At 41.6% G+C, this 15,000-nt stretch overlaps 1 protein-coding gene across 1 annotated transcript; it reads right to left on the reverse strand.

The window, feature by feature from the left end:
- Positions 1-1,006: 1,006 nt before the first annotated feature.
- On the reverse strand, positions 1,007-7,006 carry plvapa (plasmalemma vesicle associated protein a). Its single transcript, XM_021612945.3, has 6 exons — positions 6,086-7,006; positions 5,500-5,590; positions 4,253-4,974; positions 2,186-2,510; positions 2,024-2,084; positions 1,007-1,830 (listed from the first exon to the last, which is right to left on the reverse strand). The coding sequence occupies exons 1-6, from the start codon at positions 6,473-6,475 to the stop codon at positions 1,818-1,820; spliced, it is 1,602 nt and encodes a 533-aa protein (XP_021468620.3). The 5' UTR covers positions 6,476-7,006; the 3' UTR covers positions 1,007-1,817.
- Positions 7,007-15,000: the final 7,994 nt, after the last annotated feature.

The following is a 15,000-nucleotide window of genomic DNA, read 5'->3' on the forward strand; positions in this document are numbered from 1 at the left end:
CTCAGTCGTTCTACTGTTCTACTTTAATTGTGCTTAAATGTAGGCCAGATGGTGTGCCAGATAGACTTTGATTCAGAAATGGAACAGGATGTGCTAATTTAATAGAATAACGCCGTGCAAATGGTTTATGGGACGCTTTCGAGATTCCGTTGCGACAAATTGAAATGGAGCTGTGGTACACAATGGATGATCCTCTGTAGCTCTGTTGGTAGAGCATGGTTCTTGCAGTGCTAGGATAGTGAGTTTGATTCCCGGGGCCACCTATACATTTAAAAAAAATGTATCCATGTGTAACTGTAAATTGCTTTGGATATAATCTGTTGGCCTAATGGCATACTGTATAATATCTGGGTTGGCATGTTCCTAGATGTAATTTAAGCATGATACTTTCCCATTGAGGCAAGAATGCTGTTATAGACTGATACAGTTAGTGTTTGTATTATTGGACAAGGGGTTGCTGGGATACTATTTCCAATAGTTTATATATCCCATAGACACAGCAATAACAAAATAAAACATTGCTTGGTGTCCGAGGCTATTTTAGGGGCTGGTTTTGGGGAAAGAACATACTAAAGATTTGATGGATAACTTTATCCTTCCGTTTCTCAAAGTTCTTTTTAGAAGAGTTGTTTCATGTTCTTATTAAGTGTATGGAAATATATAGTCTGCAGCCAGCCCAGGGGGTATTGTTAGTGTTGGGTTTTGTATACACCAGTGTTTGTACCTTTCCCTCCCATCCGCTCCAATTGGTCTGACAGGTTGGCAGACATAAACATAAACATCTTGGTCGGATAAAATTGTCTTCCAGTAAGTGATGTCTGTAACGTGACGAAGGGGAGGGACTGTCAGCCGTGGGACTATTATCCTCACAATGGGTGACGCAAATGGGGACAAACAATTCACATCCGTCTTGGATGGGGTGCATGTTTCTGAAATCAGCGGTGTGGAATTCAAAGTCGTGCCTTTTAAACACTGACGTCGTCACGCATCATTCATAGAACCGGAGTTACAATAACTACCCTTTTGTTTTAATGAAAGTACATACAGTACATTAAAAACAGATTATTTATGACTTTCACGCCTTTTTCCTGACTAAATCAACATATTCAAATAATATGCATTCGTATTTGTTTACCAATGACATTCAAGCCCCCAAAAAGTGCAACAAATTTGAATACATGTCACAGAAGCAACAGACCTTCTTTTATGATACATTACAATGCAGCTGCTGCTGATAGAAATGTTATTATACATACACTGGGTGTACAAAACATTAAGGACACCTTCCCAGCACTGAGTTGCACCCCCAGCCTCAATTCTTCGGGGCGTGGACTCTATAAGGTGTAGGTAGCATTCCACAGGCATGCTGGCCCATGTTGACTCCAATGCTTCCCACAGTTCTGTCAAGTTGATACACACAGGAAACTGTTGAGGGTGAATAACCCAGAAGCTTTGCAGTTGTTGACACAAACCGGTACCTACTACCATACCCCATTCAAAGGCACTTACATCTTTTGTTTTGCCCCTTCACCCTCTGAATGGCACACATACACAATCTGTGTCTAGATTGTCTCAAGGCTCAAAAATCCTTCTCTAACCTGTCCCCTCCCCTTAATCTACACAGATTGAAGTGGATTTAACAAGTGACATCAATAAGGGATCAGAGCTTTCACCTGGATTCACCTGGTCAGTCTGTGTCATGGAAAGAGCGGGTGTCCTTAATGTTTTGTACACTCAGTGTATTAACATACCATAACTCAATATCAGGAGACTGGGTTTTCCCATTCCTTCTCCCTTTTCATCGGAGATGCCATGGATTACCCAGATACTCTGCAGACAAGAAGAAACAACAGAAAGACTTGTTCAGTTCATTGTGTCTACTGCAGGCTGCAGATCACATTTGAACGTCATCATCACACGTTCTCTCAGCCGTGTTGAACTAAAAAGTCTAGAAACATGGTCATTTCTGGCACAAACACATTTATTTACGGGTCACTTTGCTGTACAAGGGGTCTGAACTCACTCTGAGCCGGAGTTGGGCTTGGAATACTGCTGCAGCTCGCGTAAGTATTGATTGATATTTGCTGTGGAAACAACAGAACAACGTCATTAGCCATCACCCATAGCATATCAGTCTTAATAAGAAGTGATGTTTATATCAAGCCTTGGCACTAGTATGTCTTACCTAAACTGTAACTGTTGGGGGTACCCAAGCCTGGTCCAATTTTCTTTGCAACACCTGATGTTGACCCGGCACCACTCAGTCCTGTCCCTCCTGATCCCCTAGTACCCACTCCTGTTGCACTTGACCCTGGCCCGCCCATTCCTGTGTTGCCAAAAAATGTATTGCCGTTTCCTGTTGCAGATGCAGATGCAGATGTGCCCCACCCACCTATTCCTGCCATCGATCCTGTTCCAGCAGTTGACCCCCGGTTACCTTGCCCCGTTGCACTCGGCCCTACCCAGCCCATCCCTGTGTTACCAGTTGCACCCGGGCTACCCATTCCGGTCTGAAACATAATAAGACAAAAGAGAATGATGTTAGGTGAAAATACTGTCATTAAATACAGTTCTATGAGAATGTAAGTGAGCTATCTCACTGTGGCAGTGGTTCTCAATCCTGGTGCTGGGGACACAAAGGGATGCACCTTTTTGTTTTTGCATTGGCACTACAGGCCTGATTTAGATCATCAAAGCTTGGACTTTCAAAGCTCAGGTAGCCTAGCGGTTAAGAACGTTCGGCCAGTAACTGAAAAGTCAAGGCAACTAGGGGGAAAATCTGTAGATTTGGCCTTGAGCAAGGCATTTAACCCGAATTGTACCTGTAAGTCACTCTGGAAAAGTGTATGCTGAATACGACCCTTTCTGGGCTGTAAGCCTTGCTATTATATTTTGCAATACAATAGCCTCCACCATCCAAAGATAGCCATTAGCTAGTTAGGGGGCCTCTCTTGCAGGGAGGTGCCCCCAAAAAATGCAGGAGTCGTTGTCGCTCTCTCGTGCAATACTCTCGCTTTCATCCAAGCAAATGCTCAAGGCGCATGCTAGACACAAATGTTGGAGAAGCGGGTGTAACCACAAGCTCCAGGGAGAGACAACACAGTTTGCCGCTGACCCCAGGCATACAGGCAGAGTTTGGGTTCCAAGGTACCCAGGAGGAACCCGGGGCAAACTGGAAGCACGAACGGGGGGGCTGACAGCACTTGCAACCCACACACTCGCTTTGCAGGCGTAGGGTAGACAGAAAAGTGGGTGCTTTCCTGTGGCAAAAAAAAGATGCACAATAGACTGTCCTATGTGATGGGGTGAAGGCTTGGAGCGCACCCTCAAAACGACACAACATAAAGTGGAGTCCTGTGTGAAAGGTGAGATAGCAGTTAACTGGTCCTAGGAGATCTTCCCTCTGTTTCCAAGGAATGATATGTGTAGGTCACACCACTTCTCTGAAAACGCATCGCCCATTTATCAAACAGTGGGCGTGTGGGAGGGGCCCTGGCACTAAGACACATTATACCTTGGGCCATACACTTGTCATGCACTGCACTCTTCTGCTGTGACTCTATCGTAGTCTGTCCCATGCATCCCCAATACATTTGTAGTACTATTTAAATTCTGCTATTACAGCCCTTGGCCTTTCTGTATCCTACCATGTTTTCAAATATTTGATTTTGCGTTGGCATTGGATGGAAGAGCCCTTCTTCTCTGATGAATATCTTTATTTATATATAGCTAGGGAGCTGTGGTATAGCTAGGGAGCAGAAAAGCGTAGTGCATTGGGGAAGTAACAAAATACCTTGATATCAGGGATGCGCATTCAAGCAGATGCAGAAATGTAGTTAGGATGGAAGAAATTACATAGTAAAACCTGCAGAAGTGTGAATGTAAACCAGGGAAAAGATGCACTACCCTCCCTGTGTCCAATAAAAAAACACACAACCCCCCGCAAAGAAAAAACTAAAGTTAGACAACCCTCGCCTATTCTGGACCACCCCCCCACCTGCATACATTTTTGACTTTCCCATAGCTTTCATTTTCAACTAAAGTATTTTCCTAGAGATAATTGTCATCGTAAATCTCATTTACATGATTAGATCTTTTGACCAGTGTCTCAACTCTATCCCTACAGCGAGGACGGAAACAATTTCTGGCCTCAGTTTGACTTCTAAATCATTTTCTGTCTATATTTAAACGGCCCTTATCTCTGACCTGGATGAAAGCCCAGTACTAAACCACAGAACAGATCTTCCTTTACCCTGGAGCCACAGTTGGCCAGGGAGGCGTTGAGGCTCCGGATCTTGTCGTTGAGGATTTTGATCTCGCCCTCCTTCACCTTCATCGCTGTCTCCCCCAGGTCCTTGTCCCCCTGCAGCCTCATGCGGCCCGTCAGCAGCTTCTCCATCTCTCGGTCGTATTTCTCCTGGGTCTTCTGCAACTTTTCTTGGTGCTCCAGGGCCATGGCGCTGCGGTTATGGCTGCACCAGTTGTGGTCCTCGGCTAGCTGGTCTTTCTCCGCCTGCAGCCTGGCGCTACGGCCCTGGATCTCCGACACCTGGGAGCCTACGTTGTCCAGGTAGTGCTGGAACTTGGTCTCCACCTCGCGGGACAGACTGGAGCAGTTGTTGCGGATCTGGTCCAGGTGGTCGCGCTGCTTCTCACAGGTGAGCAGGAAGGGGCTGACTTTGGGCAGGAGGGTGTCGATCTTCAACAGGAAGGCTTTGGAGACGTTGGAGATGCCGTCGAGGGATTGGACAAAGTCCTCCTTGCACTTCTTCCTGTAGCTCTCCAGCTGTTTCAGCAGGGAGGTCTTGTCCCTCCGGAGGGAGATGGCATCCAAAGTGAGGGTGTCCCGGTCCTTGGCTGTGTTCTCTATCTCAATCCTCATGAACTGCACCGTCTGACTGAAGTTGGAGCTCACTAGCTTTAACAATTGCTCTAGCCGCTGGACCTGGTTTTCATGTATATTGTTGTTGTTGCCTGGAAACGTTTTTTGAGGAAGAAAAAAAGAAAGAAACATGTTTTGTGTTAATACTTCTGAACCACTATCAGATTTTGTCCTGGAATCAATCTGAGGAGCGCTGTCGACAATGCACCTTTTAAAGGCAGATTTGGGCTCAACAGAAAATTCCCTCTAAACCAAGCACGCTACAAGGTGGCTTGGATTGAACCCCAGCCCTGTGTTGGTTTTAAGTGAATTCAGAACGGCGAATAAATCACTTAAATGATATTTTCACGATTTCTGCTCTTACTTAGGTACTACAACAGCAAGCATTTTCCAAAAAACTGTGAAGACAAAATATCATTGCCAAGTTGTAATTTGCTCCTTGCGTATTCTTGTCCAAAGAAATACCAGTTAGGAAAGTTAGGAAACCTAGTAGGAATAGGAAAGCTCATCTGTGAATCACAAGGATGAGATTCTGTGTGGACGTTTGAACATATGCAACACTAGTGCAGAGCAGAGCAATGAAAGCATTGGTTTGTCTTAAAGATCAATTGTCTTACCATTTAGTGTTATCATTGGTGTCATGGTTCTGGGGCATCGGTTCATGCTAAGTTGAATCTGACAGCTTCTCTTATCGTTTTCGCATTGATTCTGTGGACATTAATAACATATATGCATCACATTTTGTCAGCTAATTATTGTTGACAGTTGTTTTATACATATATTTCATACAACTGACAAACTTCAATCTGAACGTAACTGGTGATTGCTAATGTTTATGAAATAACACTGTTTTAACCCTTTTCAGGTATACATTTGCTGAAATGAATGGATATAATGATTGCTGAAATAATAATGCATATGATATACATAATGTACCTGAATGTGGTGTGTTTGTTGTTAGGTGTGTTATTTCATGTTCAATTACACTCAAATCTAAATCAGTTACCACATTAAAAAATGTCTAAAAAGTGTCATTGTAATATTCAATAAACCATTCACTGTGACCCCACTGTATGTACTGTATTGATGTCGTTGTGTTGAATATTTAAAAAAAAAAACTATTCTCTAAAGTATTTCAAAATATCAAAAAACATCCACCGCAACCGTCTAAGCATTGACCACTGAACCAGTCTCAGCACTTACCGCTTGGTCTCTGAGATGGGTGATGAATATGACAGATTTGTTTGCCATTTGACGCAGATTTATCATTTCCTTGTTGTTGCGCATCTTGTCGGTCTGAGTGGCATTCAGGAGAAGTGTCAGATTCTTTTTCTGCTGCCGGAGGTTCATGTTGTCAACGGAGAGGCGGTTGAAGCTCTTCTCCAGGTCTTGGACCCGGCTCTCGGCTGCCGCGTCCGGGGACCTCCCGTAGACCAGGAAGAGAACGAGACTGACGATGATGAGCGACTGGATCAGAGAGGAGAAGAAGAAGACAACCCTCATGTAGTAGCCACAGCTCTTCCCACTGGGCTTCTGGATCTTCCTCCTGGCCTCCAAGCCAAACTTGGCCTGGGAGTAGCTACTGTTGTACATGGGTGCTCAGCCTCAGATGCACAGTACAGTACAGTACAGTACAGTACAGTACACCCTTACTACAGCCAAGCCCAGACAGAACTAAGACGGTTCAAATGGGTTCCACTTCTTGAGGACCAAATGAAATACCAAATAAATAGAAAACTCAGTCCCTGGTAGTGGTGTGGTTCGGCGATAGTATCCCCCTTCTGACTTAAGGTAGCGTACAGTGGCAGTCCAAACAGTAAAGTTCTAGCCGTTTCCTCTCCTGAGCATTGTCTGAGAGTGAGAAGACAGGATTGTGTAAACATCGTCAGGAGTTTTATAAACACCTCGCCACACTTCCCATTCTGGGAACACCTTCCTGACCCCCTCCCCACCCCTGGACATCATGTCAGAGGTTAACATAACATGACACACACACACACACACACACACACACACACACACACACACGCACACACGCACACACGCACACACACACACCATCAAGTACACACATATACGCACGCACGCACACATACATATAACATCATGCACACATGAAAACACACTGTTTTTTTACCCCTGGCCCCCTGCGGTGTCAGCCACCACTTTGTTTGACAACATGTCAGCACACGTGACAAGAGATAGTGATCCTGAAATTCCATGCTCCGAAGAGGGAAAGAGATAATAATCTTAGGAAAAGTCTTTGGGTATAACAGTCCTAAGTACTATTTAACAAGGTGTACCTAAACTGTACCGGTATATGTACCTAATATGTATTACATAGGTATTAGGGACACTTAAATTTGATGGTTTTTGTAGGCATCATATATAATGGTCTATCATTTTCCTTAAGCGATCTAAACCCTTAACCGCTCTCTGATTAGTTGTAGGGTTCAGAGAGGTTATTGTTGACAAGTATTTAGCATAGGTAGGTACATGCATGTTCACACTCTTGACAGGTATATGATCCATTAACAATTGATCTGATCTTTGTGCTGACGTTTGTGCTGACAATTGTGCTGACCATTGTTCTGACCATTGTTCTGAAGATATTATTTGTTCTGAAGATTTGATCTGTATATATTATCTTCCTCCATAACTGCCTTTCTCAAAATGACACATTGTAAAGACCTAATTTCCCCCCCCCCCAATTTTTTTTTTTTTATGGGATCATGAACATGGTTTCCTGTGCACGGCTCCACTAGTTAAGTGGCAGGACAATAGTAGGCCTACACGTTGTTCCACAGAGTTTCAGAGCCAGCAACCCTTTGATGCTGTGCGTCTCAACCCAACTTGCTGACGTGGGCAGCCATTGTTGCTGTGCCAACCCCCGTCTTTAGAGGAAGCAGTAATTCACCAAGGTATTAGAATTGGCCATTTCCGAGTTTTTACCATCAGGACAGATCACAGATAAAGCTTGGGAACAAAAGCAGGATATCAGGGACAAACACAGAAGTACACACAAAAAGTTGAATATTGAGAATGAATTGGGTTGTTTATTTGGAGCATAAACAACCGGTATTCTGGTAAATGTTGTCAGAATACAATTGTGGTTCGAACCACACGTGTAATAAAAACGTGCATCCCCTTGGGTACCTGTCTCCTAGAATTCTATTCTGGCGACTCAACTCCTTCACTCTACTGTTGTAGATGGCCCTTTAGGACTATGACAGAACGTGGTACTGGTGTAGTTTTCCGCCTATAGTTTCCACCTAGGAGTACAAGAGAAGCAACTGCCAGATGTATCATAATAGCCAAGAAGTAAAGCTGCACTGAGAGCCGCATTGAAATAGAATACATTGAATACATGGAGCAGGGTGAAAAATCGCATTAAAACACAATTGAAATGTATTTTCGGAAGGGCTGCGGTCACTATTCAATTAATACATGCAATATATACAGTGCCTTCAGAAAGTATTCACGTTTTCACGTTTCCTCTAAGCGGCACGTGGCCTTGTTCCCAAGTGACTGGCTCAGAAAAAAATCAGCCTGTGCAGATGTAACCGGTGTGAAATGGCTAGCTAGTTAGCAGGGTACACGCTAATAGCGTTTCAATCGGTGACGTCACTCGCTCGGAGACCTTGAAGTAGTTGTTTCCCTTGCTCTGCCGTGGCTGTTGTGGAGCGATGGGTAACGGTGCTTTGAGGGCGACTGTTGTCGATGTGTGCAGAGTGTCCCTGGTTCAAGCCCAGCGAGGAGAGGGACGGAAGCAACACTGTTACATTGGTGCAGTGACCCAGGTCACTGGTTGCTGCAGAAAAGGAGGAGATCAAAGGGGGGTGAGTGTAACCCCGTGTGAAATGGCTAGCTAGTTAGCAGGGTGTGTGCTAATATTGTTTCAATTGTTTATGTCACTTGCTCTGAGACTTTGAAGTAGTTGTTTCCCTTGCTCTCCAAGGGCTGTGACTTTTGTGGAGTGATGGGTAACGGTGCTTCGAGGGTGACTGTTGTCGATGTGTGCAGAGGGTCCCTGGTTCAAGCCCAGTTACACAGAGAAGCTCGAGATTGAATTTCACTTTTTAGAGTTTCATCGTTAGTTACCACTATCAACTTTTCCCTTTTCTGTGGGAATTGTGATCAAATCAATGCAATATTATCCACTTTCAAAGCAACAAAACAAAACAAATTATGCAAGACTTAGTATGCAAGAGTTTTTGTTGTTGTCATGCCTGCTCCCGCTCTCTGGTGCTCGAGGGTGTCAGGCTGCCCTTCATTATGCACATCTGTCACCATCATTAACGCATGAGCGCTCATTGGACTCACCTGGACTTCTTCACCTTGTTGATTGCCCCATCTATGTCTGTCTGTTCCTCCGTTGGTTAACCGTGTCTGCATTTTTGTCGTTGTGTTTTCCAGATTCTGTTTCTGTCCGTGTTTCTTTAATTGTTCACTCCCTGTACCTGCTTCTCATCTCCAGCGTCTGTCCTCACAGTTGTAGGCAGAGCACATCCGAGTTTTGTCTATTTATTCATCATCTTTAGTTTGAAACACAATGTTGAGCAAGGACACGCACCTGATTACGCATATAGAAGTAGCACTAGTCTACCTGGCAAGCACGCAACTGTATGCCCATAAATGTGCCCATTTGGGGATGTCTGATAGTATTTCTGATTTTCTCACCACCACCAACTCACCACCATTCTTCACCTCAAACAGCAAGTAATCGAAGTCTGTTTTTAGAATAAATTCAGAATGACAATAGTTCCTCAAAGTATTTTAAATTTTTATATTTCCAGCTCTCTCCCTTTCGATAACCACTCGGCATTAAAATGTAATGATCTGATCCAGTGATAAGTATTTTCTACCTGCAGGCTGCAAGGTTTTTATGTGTTGGCTTTATGTAGGTTATTATTACATTATTACAAAGTTACTTTTAGATTTGTATAATTTTCATTTAGATTTAGATAGAATGTAGATTAACCTCTGACAATGATTTTGAGATAGAAAGACTATTATAAATTAAATAAAACTGTTCCACGAAGATTTACATATGAAAATTATTTGTGGCATGCAGATGGGTATAAATGGTAAGATGAATTGTCACTGCAAATAAAAAAGGTTGCCGACCGCAGTTGTAACCTATTACCAGCAACTTCAGGAGGATAACGGCAGAGAGTGGGGAACAGATTTTGTTTCTTCTGATTAGGCTATGTTGATCTCTGGCTCCCTCTTGAGTCACCTGTGTGTCTTCAGTATTTAATAAAACAGCATGCATAAAGCATAAGACAAGTTCAGTACATACAGATGATTTTATTAAAACACATAGAATGTATCTATCTATACAGTATACAGAAAAATACATGTTTTCAAATTTTGACCAATCAATTGGTTGAAAGACTGCTCTTGGGCAGAGATATTTTTTGTCGGGGTAAGCCCTAGTTGAAATGCAGGAAATTAGCTTTAGATGCTCCAAAAAATTGTGAGGGAGGACCCCCTGCCAGGTTATGTCCCCCCCACTTCTAAAACCAAAGTTGCGCCCCTGATTGTAATTGCATTGACAGGCATGACTCAGGCCTCTACTCTACACAGACCGGTGTGCCATAACCGATCAGAGCTGCAAATAAACCATTGCCATGTATCGATTTGTGCCTTTCACTTTGAAGTGGACTGTTTTACAGCATGAGCGGTGGCGATTATTATGCGATTGTTTTGAGATCAAAGCAAGAGCTGCATGTTGCCACGTATGCACATTCGTTCAAATTATTTTGCGCAGTTATAGCTAATTTGTAGTTAGCAATGTGAGAGTGATTGCTTCCTAGAAGAGAACAAGACGTTTACATTTCTAGCCATCATTGAAAAGCGACCCAGGTAAAGAGCTCTTTTATGTCTTATTAAAGGGGGCAGTGTTGTATTTTGAGACAGGCTTGAATAAACTAAGTAGCCATAGTAGATTGTAGCATAATGTGTCTGATATTGGAATAATAATGAATTTCATTTTGTATGGTTTCTTACATCAGACAACACTACAAAATGTTCAGTCAGCTCGTCTGAAGGACAAGTGGATAAACAGGTTCATGTCGAGCCCTACATGTTTTTTCAAAGTCTAGTGGAATGCAGGCCTACATTGAACACCACACATTGGTTGCTACCGTAGGCTGAAGGATATAACCACTATTTCCATATTAAAATGTTATGTGATGCATTTTCCCCATAGTTTTTTATGGTAGGCCACTCTGGCAGGCCTATATTATGATCAAATAGCCAGAGTAGCCTGATTGGACACGGTTAAAACAGTAAATTAAAGTGGGTACAGCCTCTGTTCACAGTAAACGTGCACCAGAAGTTGCACAGAAATGTCACAAAGTTTAAGAGCAGACATTGAATACGCCTTTGAGCATGGTGAAGTCATGAATTACACTTTGGATGGTGTATCAATACACCCAGATGCAGGCGTCCTTCCTAACTCAGTTGCTGGAAAGAAAGGAAAACGTTCTGGGATTTCACCATGAGGCCAATGGTGACTTTAAAACAGTTACAGAGTTTAATGGCTGTGATAGGAGGAAACTGAGAATGGATCAACAACAATGTAGTTACTCCACAATACCAACCTAATTGACAGAGGGAAAAGAAAGAAACTAAAACATGCATCCTGTTCCAACTAGGCACTAAAATAAATACTGCAAAAAATGTGTCAATCAATTAACTTTTTGTCCTGAATACAAAGTGTTATGTTTGGGGCAAATCCAATACAATGCATTAATGAGTACCACTTTCCATATTGTCAGCATACTGGTGGCGGCATCATATTATGGGCATGCTTGTAATCATTAAGGACTAGGGAATCTTTCAGGATAAAAAAACAGAATAGAACTAAGCACAGGCAAAATCCTAGAGGAAAACCTAGTTCAGTCTGCTTTCCACCAGAAATTGGGAGAGGAATTCACCTTTCAGCAGGACAATAACTTAAAAAACAAGGCCAAATATACACTGGAGTTTCTTACCAACATGACATTGAATGTTTGAATGGCCTAGTTACAGTTTTCACATAGTATCCCTTACCTGTTGTAGAATGACCAGAAGCACCCTCTAGTGGCCTTATGGGTAGAATGTTATTAATATCTTTCATAATTTCATAATTAATAAACATTGAGTCTAACATGTATTGACTAAGGGGTGTGAAGAATACTTATTTAAATGCGATATTTCTGTTTTTAATTTGCAATAAATCTGCTAAAATATCTAAAAACATGTTTTCACTTCGTCCTCATGGGGTATTGTGTGCAAGTTCAATAGCAAAACAAATTAACAAAGATCTAACATCGGTGTAATTTGGTAGTGATGTTGTTAGATATATTATTGCTTCTAAAGGTTTGTATAAAAATAAACTGTATAGGCTACTAAGCCTACTATTTCACTTTTCACCGCATCTAAACTGATTGGATCCCCCAGACCTACTGAACGAACATGCTATACAGCACAAAGCCCGCCATATGATCTCCAATCTAGACCACTGACTCCACCACTGCTCTGATCGCCCATCAGGTCAGCGAAATCAGTCAATTAAATGGCGCGCAGTGTGTGCTTCGGGAGGAGTTTCATCCCATGGGCTATGATTATTATGAACAACACCCCCATTTTGGCATACAGTAAATCTGGATAGGGTCTGGCTACTCAAACCTTTGACAAGATGCACACATTTTTGAAGAAACCGATTACATTAAAAAAACAAGTTAACCTCTACAGGTTCAGTGGGTCCGTAGGATAATGTGATAAGCATGAGGTTGTAAGTAACAAGAACATTTCCCAGGACATAGACATATCTGAAATTGGCAGAAAGGTTCAATTCTTGTTAATCTTACTGCACTGTCCAATTTACAGTAGCTATTACAGTGAAATAATACCGTGCTATTGTTTGAGAGTGCACAGTTATGAACTTGAAAAGTTATTAATAAACCAATTAGGCACATTTGGGCAGTTTTGATACAAACTTTTGAACAGAAATGCAATGGTTAATTGGAGTAGTCTAAAACGTTGCACATACACTGCTGCCATCTAGTGGCCAAAATATAAATGCACCTGGGCTGGAATAGTACATTATGGCCTTTCTCTTGCATGTCAAAGCTGATGGTATAAAAAAATACAAAAAAACGCATTGTTTTTTCTTTGTATTATCTTTTACCAGATCTAATGTGTTATGTTCTCCTACATTCATTTCACTTTTCCACAAACATCAAAGTGTTTATTTTCAAATGCTATCAAGAATATGCATATCCTTGCTTCAGGTCCTGAGCAACAGGTAGTTAGATTTGGGTATGTCATTTTAGGCGAAAATTGAAAAAAGGGGCGGATCCTCAAGAAACTTAAAATAGCTGAAGTGAGCAGTACAAACTTCATATGAGTAATACAAATGCAGTTTTTTGTGTATGTGTACATGAATTTAACAGCCACACTAAGCCACGCCTCCAATCATTTCCCAGTGCGCCTTGCCTTTTCGATTGACTTGTAGAGTTACCACCCATGACTGTATTTGTTAATGAAAGAGAAATGGTTGTTGAATTTGTTCATTTTTAGTCCTGTGGCCTTCACCAAGTGTGTCCCTAAGTGATTATTAACATTACAATTGAACCATCACGTCTATAATAAGGCCTTATACAGTGGCCATAAACTCATAGTTTGCAAGCCACATCAGGCCTGCAATTTTGTTAGCACATTTTTTTTCCAACCAGGATTTCTGGAAAATCTGGGAAATGTACCTGGAATTTGAAACCCTCACCATAAATGACATTATGCTGGCTTGTAAAGTGAGGTGTAATTTCTATTGGAATCTAGCCAGCGTTTGGCTATCCAACAGATAAATATTTTATTCACCTGCAACCTGCATTCATAATGACTGCCAGGGTTAAGAACAGTGGGAGGAAACTACCTAAGTCATTTAAACTGGAACAACCACTTCAGTAATGTGCACAATAATTCAATAATTGGATTAGTTTAGAAAATAAATCATAAAAAGTGAATTAGGGATCATATCTTTAAAAAAAAATGTTGGTGTGACTTCTCGTTTAGTTTCGAGTCAGTAACGTTACCACATACACATTGTCAGTAATTGTTACACGCCTCGGATTGAGACGTGTCCGGCAGATAAATAAACCTGAATTAACAGGCGAAAAGGATGAGATGGAGAAAACGTTAGTGGTGTTCAGTAGTAGGCATTCTCCAAGATTAAAATATGATATTTTCTTCATCTTTTTTGTTGTTGTTGTCAAAATCAATTATGCATGACAATTCTATTGTCGTATTAAATCTTCCCATTCCATATTCCAGTTTCCAAAAAAACAAAAGGTCTGAAGGTTCAAAAAATCCTATCACCATTCTTCAACACATTCACATTATATATAACTTACTGTACTATCAGTGTCAATCTTGGAAAGTAGTAAATTGCTGGAGGCCGGTGCTAAAAAATGCTATAACAATTACACTAAACCACCAAAATGTAAGCTAACATTGACCAAACTAACTAGCCTAGAGCTAGCTAGTGTCCAGCCAAACTAAATTCGTTTAGCATCAAGCTAGCGAACTGTTAAAAGTCATTTTCTTGTACAAATATGAACACTTTAACACATTTTATCATCACCTGGCATATTTACATATATTCCCTGAACTAAAGTAAACTGAGCCTTCGTTCATAGGAAAGAAAACAAATAGCAGCTAAAATGATGTTTAAAACAAGTACAAAAAGTTCGGACGCCATCTTAATCCCTTCTCTTACATATAAAAAATGAGCAACCTAGCCAACCTCCATTACTTACAATGGGGAAAATACCAACAAGTTTTTCACTCTATTAAAACCTGCAAACGTCACCAAACTCCTGGATTATGTAATTAACCATGTTACTTCAATATTTTGAGAGTCATATTGCACTTTTGCACATTACATACATGATTTAACAGGATAAAATGATGAGACGGAGAAACGTTAGTGGTGTTCAGAAGTAGGCATTCTCCAAGATTTAAGAAGAAACCTCCAAGATTTAAGACGAAACCTCCAAGATTTAAGACGAAACCTCCAAGATCTCACAATCTTACTAACGCTCCCATTTGACATCACAGCTCCGCCTAGT

The sequence above is a fragment of the Oncorhynchus mykiss genome, chromosome 8, assembly GCF_057628025.1.
Source record: "Oncorhynchus mykiss isolate SJ-2025 chromosome 8, ASM5762802v1, whole genome shotgun sequence".
Lineage (NCBI taxonomy): Eukaryota > Metazoa > Chordata > Actinopteri > Salmoniformes > Salmonidae > Oncorhynchus > Oncorhynchus mykiss.

Excerpts from the sequence above, each read along its gene's own strand:
- plvapa (XM_021612945.3), bottom strand. The coding sequence starts at position 6,475 with ATGTACAACAGTAGCTACTCCCAGGCCAAGTTTGGCTTGGAGGCCAGG. Across the intron at positions 5,591-6,085 it reads CCCATCTCAGAGACCAAGCG|AATCAATGCGAAAACGATAA; the intron begins GTAAGTGCTGAG and ends TAATGTCCACAG. Across the intron at positions 4,975-5,499 it reads ACCAATGATAACACTAAATG|GCAACAACAACAATATACAT; the intron begins GTAAGACAATTG and ends AAACGTTTCCAG.